The 12,875-nt window shown below is 42.8% G+C and overlaps 1 protein-coding gene across 1 annotated transcript in view; it reads right to left on the bottom strand.

Annotated features, from left to right (window-relative positions):
• The window catches only part of WDR93 (WD repeat domain 93), a 47,387-nt gene that overhangs the window by 22,647 nt on the left and 11,865 nt on the right, over positions 1–12,875 (bottom strand). Inside the window, exons 4-7 of the mRNA XM_047797149.1 lie at positions 8,921–8,999; positions 4,776–4,891; positions 2,993–3,031; positions 1,837–1,921 (exon numbers count right to left, since the gene is read on the bottom strand). Of these exons, the coding sequence (XP_047653105.1) occupies positions 1,837–1,921; positions 2,993–3,031; positions 4,776–4,891; positions 8,921–8,999 (319 nt within the window). The remainder of the gene's footprint in view (positions 1–1,836; positions 1,922–2,992; positions 3,032–4,775; positions 4,892–8,920; positions 9,000–12,875) is intronic.

Below are 12,875 nucleotides of genomic sequence, written 5' to 3'. Positions count from 1 at the left end.
TTTTCTTTTCTTTTCTTGCCATGCCCGTGACATGTGGAAGCTCCTGGGCCAGGGAGCAAACCCAAGCCACAGTATCAAACCAAGCCACTACAATGAATATGCCAAATCCTTAACCTGCTGCACCATAAGAGAACTCCAATATCTGTCTTTCTAAGGCTGCACCCGCAGCACGGTAGTTCCCAGGCTAGGAGTTGAATTGGAACTATAGCTGCTGGCCTACACCATAGCCACAGCAATGTGGGATCCAAGCTGCATCTGTGACCTACAACTACAGCTCCCAGCAACGCCAGATCCTTAACCCACTAAGTGAGACCAGGGATTGAACCCACATCCTCATGGATACTAGTTGGGTTCATTACCACTGAGCCACAACAGGAACTCCTTCTCTCTCTATATTTTATATATATTTCCATCTATTATTCACTTATCTCTTTTTCTACCTTGTCTTAATTACTGAGGCTTTATAATAGATCTTGATGGAGCAAATCATATCACCAGGTTCTTTGTAAAAGTGAATTGGCTGTTCTTGGGCTTTTGCATTTCTCTTTGTTTTTAATAGTTGCAAAGTATTCCTTTGTAAGAGGGTACCAGATTCATCCAGCCAATCTATTGCCTCTATAAAAAGCACCACAGTGAATATTCTTGCAGGCATATCTTTGAGGTCATGTGTAAATATTGGAGGATAGACTCTACATCCGCTGTCTACAATGGACCTCCTCTCTGCTCCTCTAGACTGACTCCCACTTATGCTTCAAAACCTTCCCAAATGTCCCTTCTTCTGATAAAGCCTCTGCCTATTCCCTGGGCGGATTAGTTACTCCTTCCTCTGTGTTTTCACAGTCCTGGATGTTCCCCATTACTGCATCTATTATATCCTACTATGGTAGTTTCCTCCTATTCTCTCTTGCTATACTAGCAGCTTTGAGAGCACAGGAAATGTGTCTTTTTTTTTTTTTTTTTGTCTTTTTGCCATTTCTTGGGCCGCTGCTGCGGCATATGGAGGTTCCCAGGCTAGGGGTCGAATCGGAGCTGTAGCTGCCAGCCTACGCCAGAGCCACAGCAACGCAGGATCTGAGCCGCGTCTGCGACCCACACCACAGCTCACGGCAACACTGGGTCGTCAACCCACTGAGCAAGGGCAGGGATCGAACCCGCAACCTCATGGTTCCTAGTCGGATTCGTTAACCACTGCGCCACGACGGGAACTCCAGGAAATGTGTCTTATTCATCTTTGTGCTTGGTGCATTATTGGCACTCAGCAAGCACTGATGAATGAATCAGTGAAGGAATGTAGGAACAAATGAATGAACTCTACAGCACTCGGGGAACATGTCTCTTTCCTGATGTCCCAATTCTGTTAGTTAACTGTATACTTAGTCTGTAGGTCCCAGAGCTTATAACTTAAAAAGTTATCTTCCTGGGAGTTCCCTTCATGGCGCAGCAGAAAGGAACCTGACTAGTATCCATGAGGATGCGGGTTCGATCCCTGGGCTTGCCCAGTGGGTCTGGGATCCGGTATTGCCATGAGCTGTGGTGCTGCCATGAGCTGTGATGTAGGTCACAGATGTGGCTTGGATCCCACCATTGCTGTGGCTGTGGCATAGGCCGCCAGCTATACCCCTGATTTAACCCCTTGCCTGAGAATTTCCATATGCTGCAGGTGAGGCACTAAAAAACAAAAACAAAACAAAACAAAAAAGTTATATTCAGAACCATACTTGTAAATTAGATATTGCTGCTAATAAATGGAAAAGATGGGAAATGTAGAGAAAGGCAAAGAAGAAACTGAGAAATCAATGGTAAAAGGAAAGAGAATATTCATCGAATTCTACCCACCTGCAACTGGTTTGGGTGGTTTGATCTTCATTATGTAAACTGGAAGACTCAGCTTAAAATCGCCTCTAAAACAAATGTTTATATCCTACAATAAGGAAAAGGCACGGCTAATAAGCCAACAAAGGAGATAAAACAGGATCATTAAAAATACTTACTTCAGGGAGTTCCCATTGTGGCGCAGTGGAAATGAATCTGACTAGGATCCATGAGGATGCAGGTTCAATCACTGGCCTTGCTCAGTGGGTCAGCAATCTGGCATTGCCATGAGCTGTGGCATTGCCGTGACCTGTGGTGTAGGTTGCAGACTCAACTCGGATCCTTCATTGCTGTGGCTGTGGCGTAGGCTGGCACCTGTAGCTTCGATTCAAACTCTAGCCTGGGAACTTCCTTATGCTGCAGGGTGTGGCCCTAAAAAGCAAAGCAAAACAAAACAAAACAAAACTCCAGCAGCAAAAAACTCATTTCAGGAGTTCCCTGGTAGCCTAGCAGTTAAGGATCTGGTGTTGTCACTGCTATGGCTTGGGTTGGATCTCTGTCCTGAACTTCTTCTGCATGCTGTGGGTGTGGCCAAAAATAAAAAATAAAATAATAATCAAAAATTTAAAAATAGATAAAAGTTGATCTCCTCCTTGCTCCATTCACAAAAGAAACTCCCATGTGTATTAAAGAGTTAAATATCAAAAAAAAAGCCAATTATGAAAGTATTAGAAGAAAACACAGGAGAATTTATATATAATGTTGAGATAGAGAAAGCCTTAAGTATAATGCCTGTAAAGAAAAAACTGAAAATTCTGTCTATATCAAAATCTAAAACTTCTTTACAACAAAAAGGCACATAAACAAGGTAAAAAGTGAAATAATAGGTTGGAAGAAAATATACAATGGGCGAAGAATCCACAGACAATTCACAGAAGAAAAAAACTTCATAGCCAATAAAAATATGAAGAGATTAGTGAAAATTAACACGAGATGCCATTTTGTTTAATCAGTTTGCAAAAAAAGTCAATTAGTTGATAACATCAAGGTCATTGGTCTGTGGATAAATAATGACTAAATGTAAACTCATAGGCCATCTTTGGAGGATAATTTAATAGAATTTTAAAAATCCGAGCCACGTGTCTAACCTGCAACTTAGATTTTCTTTAAAGTTTCTTACCATTTCTAAATTGTCTGCAGTCATGGGATCAAGAGTGTTCTGAGGATAAAAATGAGAAATGAATGCAAAGTTGGCTTTGGCACATCTTCCCGTTCTCCCTTAACCTTTCGGACGCGCCTTCTTCCCGCCAGTTACTCTCGCGAGAAGTGAACTCAGCCTGTAGCCATGGAGGACCACTAGCTCCGTGGTTCTCCGGCCTGCAGGATTTTAGCACAATTCCTGTTCTCTAGGATCGTCAGACATATTTGGGGAAACAAGAAATCCTGAGTGACAGTAAGAGGAGACTCTTACAAAAATCTAAGGAGAAATGAGTCTGCCTTCCTCCCTCCCTCCCTTCCTTTCCTCCTTCCTTCCTTCCTTCCTGTCTGTCTGTCTGTCTGTCTCTCTGTCTCTTTCTTTCTCAGGCCAGGGATCAAACCTATGCCATACCTGTGCCACAAGGGAACTCCTGAAGTGAATATTTCTTTTTCTTTTTTTTTTTTTTTTGTCTTTTTCCATTTCTTGGGCCGCTCCCATGGCATATGGAGGTTCCCAGGCTAGGGGTCTAATTGGAGCTGTAGCCGCCGGCCTACACCAGAGCCACAGCAATGCGGGATCTGAGCCACGTCTGCAACCTACACCACAGCTCACGGCAACGCCAGATCCTTAACCCACTGAGCAAGGCCAGGGATCGAACCCACAACCTCATGGTTCCTAGTTGGATTCGTTAACAACTGAGCCGAGACGGGAACTCCCTGAAGTGAAATTTCTGACGGGCAAAAAAATATATCCATGATGTTGGCCATTATATTTAAGTAGCTCAAAATATAATTCTTGTACAATGGTACAAGAACTACCACTGTCAACTGGCAGTAGTTAACTGCTTCTCAGTTATAGAAACCGATTAGGTTGTGGCAAGGAACCACCCCCATTCCAAAAGGTGCTTTTCCCACTCGGAGAATAATCCCTCCAAAAATTCTATCTGTTGGATACCAAGTAGGATGCCAAAGGGTTGGCTGATTTAAAAAAGCAGAAGATATGACCTTAATCACCTAGAAACTGATCACCTAGTTAGGAGGGAAGGAATGCCATGCATAACAGGAGTGTGTGTGAGAAGCACCACAGAGACGTACAGAGAATAAATTCTGTACAAGTTTAGAAGAGGAAGTTCTCTGGGCCAGTAACTTCCAGAGGTACAAGATCATACCCTGCCATGAAGACATTCACTGGAGAGAAAAAAACTTTTACCCAGAGCCACTCAATGAGCTCAGCATCAACTATGCGTCTCAATCTTGGTCTCCTACATTAACAATTTTACAGATTATTTAGTATGTAATACAATACGTTTCAAAGGTCTACTCAATTAATTTAGTTGTTGATTAAAACATAATAAGTGCAGGAGTTCCCACTGCAGCATGGTGGGTGACCATGACCCAGCTTGTCTCTGTGGAGGGGCTGGTTTGATCTCCATGTGCAGCATACGGAAGTGTTCAGACCAGGGATCAGATCCGAGCCACAGCTGCAGAAATGCTAGATCCTTAACCCCCTGTGCCAGGCCAGGGTTCAAAACCACACCACCCCAGAGACAATGCCGGATCTTTAACCAGGTGCACCATAGCAGGAACTCCAACACCTCTACTTTGTAACATCTTATTTTAACCAAAGCAAATCAGTTTGAGAGACAGGGGCCGGTGTGCCTCTTGTCCTCTTTTAGTGTCTCCAGAGGCCTCCCTCATCCTGAAATTACACGGGTTTAGGCTAGATGTGGGGGTCAAGGGTAGGGGAAACATAAGTTGTTTCCTACCAGTTGCAGCTGTCTGACTCTTTTCTTTGGATTCAAGGCGAATTGGGGGTGCTCCACTTCCTTGAGCCAAGACTCCTTAGGCAATTTATACACGTCCAGCCAAATATCTCCGGCTCCTGCATTGGGAAACCAGGAAAGCATTGAGCAACCACAAGCAGGCAACAAGTTGCCTCTGAGAAACGGCCTTCTCAGAACTGCTGGCACAGAGACCAGCAGGAACCCTTGGAACAGCAACTCTGACAAACTGAAAGAGACGTGGTTGTGGAGTGGTTATTCTAGCCTTCACTCACGGAGAGCTGCTGGCTCCTCCTCTCCATCCACCACGTCTAAAGGAAATAGGGGCTTCTCATACTCTCAGTGCTGATGTAACAGTTGTAACCCAGTTGTCTGCTCTGCCTGGTCCCCACGTTTTCTAAGTTCCAAACAGTAAATTCCACTGACATTTTGTCTTACAGCTCTTCCCATCTGGGGAGGAAAATGGCATATATAGAATCAGAAGAGTATGGCTGAGAAAGGGTTAGAATCCAGGGAGATGCCCCAAGTGGATTCTTCTGACCAAGATTTAAGGAGGTGACATGCCATGGGGTGGTTGTGAAACTCTCTCTTGCTAGAGAAGCATGTTCCACTTCTATACTGAATACGTGCCAACCTGGGAAAGGTTACTTTCCCATCATGGGATTCTGGCTAAATGCTTCCCCGAAAGAGTAATCACATAGACACCTGGATTTCAGACTCCTGGCCTCCAGAGCTGTGAGGGAATAACTATCTGTGGTTTAAACCCACCCAGCTGTGGCACTTTGTCACGACAGTCCCAGCAAGTCATGACTCAGATAGTATAAAAGGTTCCTTTAATCTAAAATATGTCACAAATGAACCTACCTACAAAACAGTAACAGACATGGAGAACAGACTTGGGATTGCCAAGGGGGACAGGGGAGGGAGTGGGATGGATGGGAGTTTGGGTTTAGTAGTTGCAACTATTACATTTAGAATGGATAAGTCAGAAGGGCCATAATTAATAAGTCCACAAATAACAAATGCTGGAGGGGGTGTGGAGAAAAGAGAACCCTCCTGCATTGTTGGTGGGAATGTAAACTGGTACAACCACTATGGAGAACAATATGGAGGTACCTTAGAAAACTATACATGGAACTAACATATGACCCAGCAATCCCACTCCTGGGCATATATCTGGACAAAACTTTCCTTGAAAAAGACACATGCACCCGCATGTTCATTGCAGCACTATTCACAATAGCCAAGACATGGAAACAACCCAAACGTCCATTGACAGATGATTGGATTCGGAAGATGTGGTATATATACACAATGGAATACTACTCAGCCATAAAAAAGAACAAAACAATGCCATTTGCAGCAACATGGATGGAACTAGAGACTCTCATACTAAGTGGAGTAAGAAAGAGAAAGACAAATACCATATGACATCACTTATATCTGGAATCTAATACATGGCACAAATGAATCTTTCCACTGAAAAGGAAATCATGGACTTGGAGAATAGACTTGTGGTTGCCAAGCGGGAGGGGGAGAGAGTGGGATGGACTGGGAATTTGGGGTTAATAGAGGCAAACTATTGCCTTTGGAATGGATTAGCAATGAGATCCTGCTGTGTAGCACGGGGAACTATGTCTAGTCACTTATGATGGAGCATGATAATGTGAGAAAAAAGAATGTATACCTGTATGTGTAACTGGGTCACCATGCTGTACAGTAGGAAAAAAACTGTATTGGAGAAATAAAAAAATTGAAAAAAATAGAATGGATAAGCAATGAGGTACTGCTGTATAGCACAGGGAACTATATCCAATTACTTGTGATAGAACATGATGGAAGATAATTTGAGAAAAAGAATGTGTGTGTGTGTGTATAGATAGCTAGATATGACTGGGTCACTTTACAGCAGAAATTGACAGAACATTATAAATCAACTATACTTTCATAAAAAAAGAGAAATAAGCTAAGTTTAAATGAATATTACTATGTGAAAGTGAAAAGCTACATACTGTATGATTCCAACTACATGACATTCTGGAAAAAGCAAAACTATGCAGACAGTAAAGGGGTCAGTGGTTGCCAGGAGTTGGGGAGAGGGGAGGGATGAAGAGATAGAGCACCAAAGATTTGTGGGGCACTGAAAACACTCGGTATGACAGCTTAATGATGGATCCATGTCATTATACATTTGTCCAAACCCATATAATGTATAACACCAGAGAACCTGAATGTAAACAATCTTTGGATGACTGGTCCTTGGGTGATTATGATGTGTCCATGCAGGTGCATCAGTAGTAACATATGTACCGGTGTTGTTGATAATGGGGGAGGCTACACATGTGTGGGGCCAGAGAGGGTACATAGGGAATCTCTGTACCTTTCCTCAATTTGGCCATGAAACTACAGCTGTTCTAAAAAATAATAAATGAATAACAAATAGATGAATAAAAAAGCTTCCTTTGATGCATAAAGCATTATAAAATATATATCTTCCTCAAGCACCTAACATTTGAGGAGCCTGGGACAAGAGTATAGAGGCTAACATACGATACGTCTAAATATTTAAAAATCATGCTTACAATCACTTGAATAAAATATGTTCTGTCAGAGTTCCCTGGTAGCCTCGTGGTTAAGGATCTGGCGATGTCACTGCTGGGGTTCGGGTCACTGCTGTGGCACAGGTTTGATTCCTGGCCCGGGAACTTCCACATGCCCCGAGGTGTAGCCAAAACATTTATCTATTTTCTTCTATAAATTGGGGGGCAGGAGTTCCCGTCGTGGCGCAGTGGTTAACGAATCCGACTAGGAACCACGAGGTTGCGGGTTCAGTCCCTGCCCTTGCTCAGTGGGTTAAGGATCTGGCGTTGCTGTGGGCTGTGGTGTAGGTCGCAGACACGGCTCGGGTCCCACGTTGCTGTGGCCCTGGCGTAGGCTGGTGGCTACAGCTCCAATTAGACCCCTAGCCTAGGAACCTCCATATGCCACGGGAGTGGCCCAAGAAATGGCAAAAAGACAAAAATAAATAAATAAATAAATAAATAAAAATAAAAATTGGGGGGCAAAACTTCACGGAGAAACAGGATATTCTCAAAGTATCTCCCGTCAGTTTATCAGTCACTGTGGCAGTTTCAGTGCATGTCTTAAATATTTTTGATCCTTATATATCCAGGAAATTGTGCTTAAATTCTCTCCCCTTGAGTATGGTCTGGACTTAGAGTATGGAAACAGAAGAACAGGAGCTCAACTGCGGAGGAAACTGGCAGGTCATTTTACTTAAGTGATGAAGGGTGACATCAGCAGGAGTGGTCACACTGCTACTACTTCCCCCTGATATAATGTGACAAGAAGAGCATGTCACTTCTTCCGGACCTTCTCCCAAACCCTTAACCCAGGTTGAAGCATGAGGAAAGAGTCAGACAAACAAATCAGGAACATTGCACAAAATATCTGATTGGTGGAGTTCCGCTGGCACAGTGGAAACGAATCTGACTAGGAACCATGAGGTTTCGGGGTTGGATCTCTGGCCTCGCTCAGTGGGTTAAGAATCCGGCATTGCCATGAGCTGTGGTGTAGGTCACAGACAAGGCTCAGATCTGGCATTGCTGTGGCTGTGGCTAGGCCGGCAGTTGTAGCTCCAATTAGACCCTAGCCTGGGAACCTCTGTATACCATGGATGTGGCCCTAAAAAAGCAAAAAGCAAAAAAAAAAAAAAGAAAAAATATCTGATTGGTACTCTTCATCAATGTCAAGGTCATGAAAAACAAACAAAGACCAAGACATTGTTGCAAATAGTTGTAGACTAAAAAGATGATGAATAAATGCAATATGATACGTTGGATTGAAACTTGGAGTGAAAAAATTAGAAGAAAAACTAGTAAAATCTAAAAAAAAAAAAACACCTGTAGTTAATAATGTTATACCAATGTTATTTGTTTAATTTTGACATATGTATCATGGTTATGTTAAATGTTGATATTAGGGAAACTGGATAAAGCAGTTAGGGGAATTCTGTCCTATGGTTACAACTCTTCTGTAAATTATTTCTAAATAAAAGGATGGTAGGGGGAGTGATTATCTGGAAGAGTAGGCAAATGTGAACCATTTTAAGAACCTCCAGTTAGTCTTGCCTTGGAGGAGGAAGGCTGCAAAGTCCCCTCCTTCGGAAACCTCCATCTTTACACAGGTGGTCTGCTTGCTGGTATCATCCTGAAAAATACAGAGATGCTGATAGAGTAAGCTCAGCCTGATGACAGAAGAAGAGTGTATTTCAGGGCTTTTTATGGTTCTTACCAGGGAACATAAATCCTTTTAAAGCTCAAGCATAAAAAGATGCCTTGGGAGTTCCCATTGTGATGCAGTGGAAATGAATCTGACTAGCACCCGTGAAGATTCAGTCCCTGGCCTGCTTAATGGGTCTGGGATCCAGCATTGCTGTAAGCTGTGGTGTAGGTCACAGACAAGGCTCGGATCTGGCATTGCTGTGACTGTGGTGTAGGCTGGCAGCTGCAGCTCTGATTTGACCCCTAGCCTGAGCACTTCCATATGCTGCTGATGCAGCCCTAAAAAGAAAAAAAAAAAAAGCTTCAAACTTTCCATTTTTGTACAGGAGTTGGACAAGACTGTATTTAAAGACATGGAATTCAATTTTCTGTTTAAAGGTGTTTGGGTTTTTTTTTTTTTTTTTTTGCTATTTCTTGGACTGCTCCCACAGCATATGGCGGTTCCCAGGCTAGGGGTTGAATCGGAGCTGCAGCCACCGGCCTACGCCAGAGCCACAGCAACGCGGGATCCGAGCCGCATCTGCAACCTACACCACAGCTCACAGCAACGCCAAATCTTTAACCCACTGAGCAAGGTCAGGGATCGAACCCGCAACCTCATGGTTCCTAGTTGGATTCGTTAACCACTGCGCCACGACGGGAACTCCTGGGGTTTTTTTTAATACTTTTTTTTTTTTTTGGCTTTTTAGGGCCGTACCTGCGGCATATGGAAGTGCTCAGGCTAGGGGTCAAATCAGAGCTGCAGCTGCCAGCCTAACACTATAGGTATAGCAATGCCGGATCCGAGCCATGTCTGCGACCTACACCACAGCTCAGGGCAACCTGGATCCTTAACCCACTGATCAAGGCCAGGGATCAAACCCACATCCTCATGGATACTAGTCGGGTTTGTTACCACTGAGCCATGACAGGAACTCCCTGTCTAAAGGTTTGGGGCTTATTTACTGGCTTCTTAAATACTCAATGATTTGTGGTGATTTCAGGCTATCAGAGGTCCTGGTCAGTTTCACAACCCTCTACAGACCTCAGTTATTCAAAGTGAGTTGAAACAAGTTCTACATGGCCCTGAAAACTCTGATCAGTTGCTTGAAAAAAGTATCTATCTAGACCACACTAGTGTCATGGTCTGTTTGAGTTGCTGTAACAAACACCATAGACTGGGTGGCTCATAAACAATTAACATTTATTCTTCATAGTCCTGGAGGCTGGAAATCCAAGATTTCCAGGAATTTCTGCCAGATTTGGTGTCTGGAAAGCACTGCCTGCCACCTCTAGCTGTGTCCTCACATGGTGTATAAGTGTTAAGGGAACTCTCTGGGTCTCATAAGGGCACATTCATAAGAACCCCATTCATGAGAACTCTGCCCTCATGACCTAATCTCCCCACCTCCTAACACATCAGGGGTTAAGATTTCAACATGAATTTTTGGGGGACACAAACATTCAGTCCAAATTAACTAGAGACTGAATGTAACCCTAGTATGAAGTCTGCTAAAATTTTGGGCCAGATAAAAACTCAATGTGTATGGTTGGGCTGTACCTTTAAGGAGCTCTAAGACTAGCTCTAAGATGGCTAGACTAATTAGGCTGCTAAGGCCCCTAAATTATTTAAGGAGAATGAACTTTAAACTTTTTTTTTTTTTTTGGTCTTTCTGTGTTTTCAGGGCCGCACCCGTGTCATATGGAGGTTCCCAGGCTAGGGGTCCAATCAGAGCTACAGCTGCTGGCCTACACCACAGCCACAGCAACATGGGATCCTAGCCGCACCTGCGTCCTACACCACAGCTCATGGCAATGCCGGATCCTTAACCCACTGAGTGAGGCCAGGGATCGAACCTGCAACCTCATGGTTCCTAGATGGATTCGTATCCACTCTACCATGATAGGAACTCCTAAACATTTTTTATTTTTGTTTTTCTTTCACTTTTTTATTATTTATTTTACATTGGCAGTCAAAATATTAGCAGATTATTGTGTCTTTAATAGGGATAAGAATTGTAGATACAATTCTCTTAATGTGTGATCTGAAGAACTGCTGGGTCAGTGAATGATTACAGTTGTTTAGGGGCTGGTTAAAAACTGGCCTAACAACATTCCTGGAGAAGAGAGCAGTCAAATCCAGATTTCTTTCTTCAGATTGGCCAACAGCAGGATCCTCCACCAAGGGATCAGTTTTTCCAGTGAATTGTCCTAAAACGTTACTGTTGCTTGTTTAGGAAAAATCCCAGTGGGAGCATTCGGCCGGTGGTCAACACTCAATCTTTAAAAGATTAAGCATTCTTTTCCCCAGTGTGCATCAGTCCTTGGTTTGTCTTGTGGTTTATGTGGTGTCAAACGGCTTCTAAAAGTCCAAAAACTCATCTTCACTGCAACAGTCAAAATAAAGAATGAAGGACCGAATCCCTTTGTTCTTTCACTTTCCTATTTAAACTGAAGTTAATGTACAATATTATATAAGTTACAGGTGTAAACATAGTGATTCACAATTTTTAAAGTTTAAACTCCATTTATAGTTATGAAATATTGGCTATATTCCCCATGTTGTATAATATATCCTTGTAGCTTACTTTATACATAATTGTTGGGACCTCCGAATCGTCTGCCTCTATATTTCTCCTCCCCATTTTCCTCTCCCCACTGGTAACCGCTTGTTTGTTCTTTTATTTATTTATTTATTTTTGTCTTTTTAGGGCTGTACCTGCAGCATATGGGAGATCCCAGGCTAGGGGTCGAATTGGAGATGAAGCTGCCCGGCCCACACCACAGCCACAGCAATGCGGGATCCTTAACCCACTGAGCAAGGCCAGGGATCAAACCCGAGTCCTCATGGATGCTAGTTGGGTTCCTTAACCGCTGAGCCATGATGGGAACTCCCACTTGTTTGTTTATATCTGTGAGTCTGCTTCTTTTTTGTTGTTGTTATATTTACTAACTTGTATTTTTTAGATACCACATAGAAGTGATATCATACAGTATTTGTCCCCCTCTGCCTGACTTGTTTCATTTCTCATAATACCCTCCACCTCCATCCATATCGCTGCAGATGGCAAAATCTCCTTTTTTTATGGCTGAACAGTATTTCATTGTGTGTGTGTAGCTTCTAGACCCACTCATCTGTTGATGAACACTCAAGTTGCTTCCATGTCTTGGCAATTATCAGTAACATTACTGTAAACACAGGGGTGCATGTTCTTTCCAAATTTGTGGGTTTGGGTTTGTTTTTGTTTTTTGTTTTTTACGTATACCTAGGAGTGAAATTGCTGGGTCATATGATGGTTCTATTTTAGTTTTTTGAGGAACCTCCATACTGTTTTTTTAAATGATTTTTATTTTTTTCAATTATCGCTGGTTTACAGTGACTTCCATACCTCCACAGTGGCTGCACCAATTTACATCCCCACCAACAGTGTACCTTTTCCACTACATTCTTGCCAACATTTGTTATTTGTGTTCTTTTGATAATAGTCATTCTGACAGCGGTGAGGTGATATTGTGGTTTTGATTTGCATTTCTCTGATGATTTAGGGATGTTGAGCATCTTTTCATTTCCCTGTTGTCCATCTGCATTTCCTCTTTGGAAAAATGTCCATTCGGTTCTGCCCTTTTTTTTTTTTAATTTTTTGAGGAAACTCCATACTGTTTTCCATAGTGACTACACCAGTTTATTCCCACCAACAGTACACGAGGGTTCCCTTTTCTCCAACACTTATTATGTCTGTCTTTTCCATAGCAGCCATTCTAACAGATGTAAGGTGATACATATTGTGGGTTGTTTGTTTGTTTTTTTGTCTTTTCAAGGTCG

This window comes from Phacochoerus africanus, chromosome 9 (assembly GCF_016906955.1).
Source record: "Phacochoerus africanus isolate WHEZ1 chromosome 9, ROS_Pafr_v1, whole genome shotgun sequence".
Lineage (NCBI taxonomy): Eukaryota > Metazoa > Chordata > Mammalia > Artiodactyla > Suidae > Phacochoerus > Phacochoerus africanus.
Note: the sequence above shows the minus strand (reverse complement) of the source record. Positions and strands in the feature narration are given on the sequence as shown.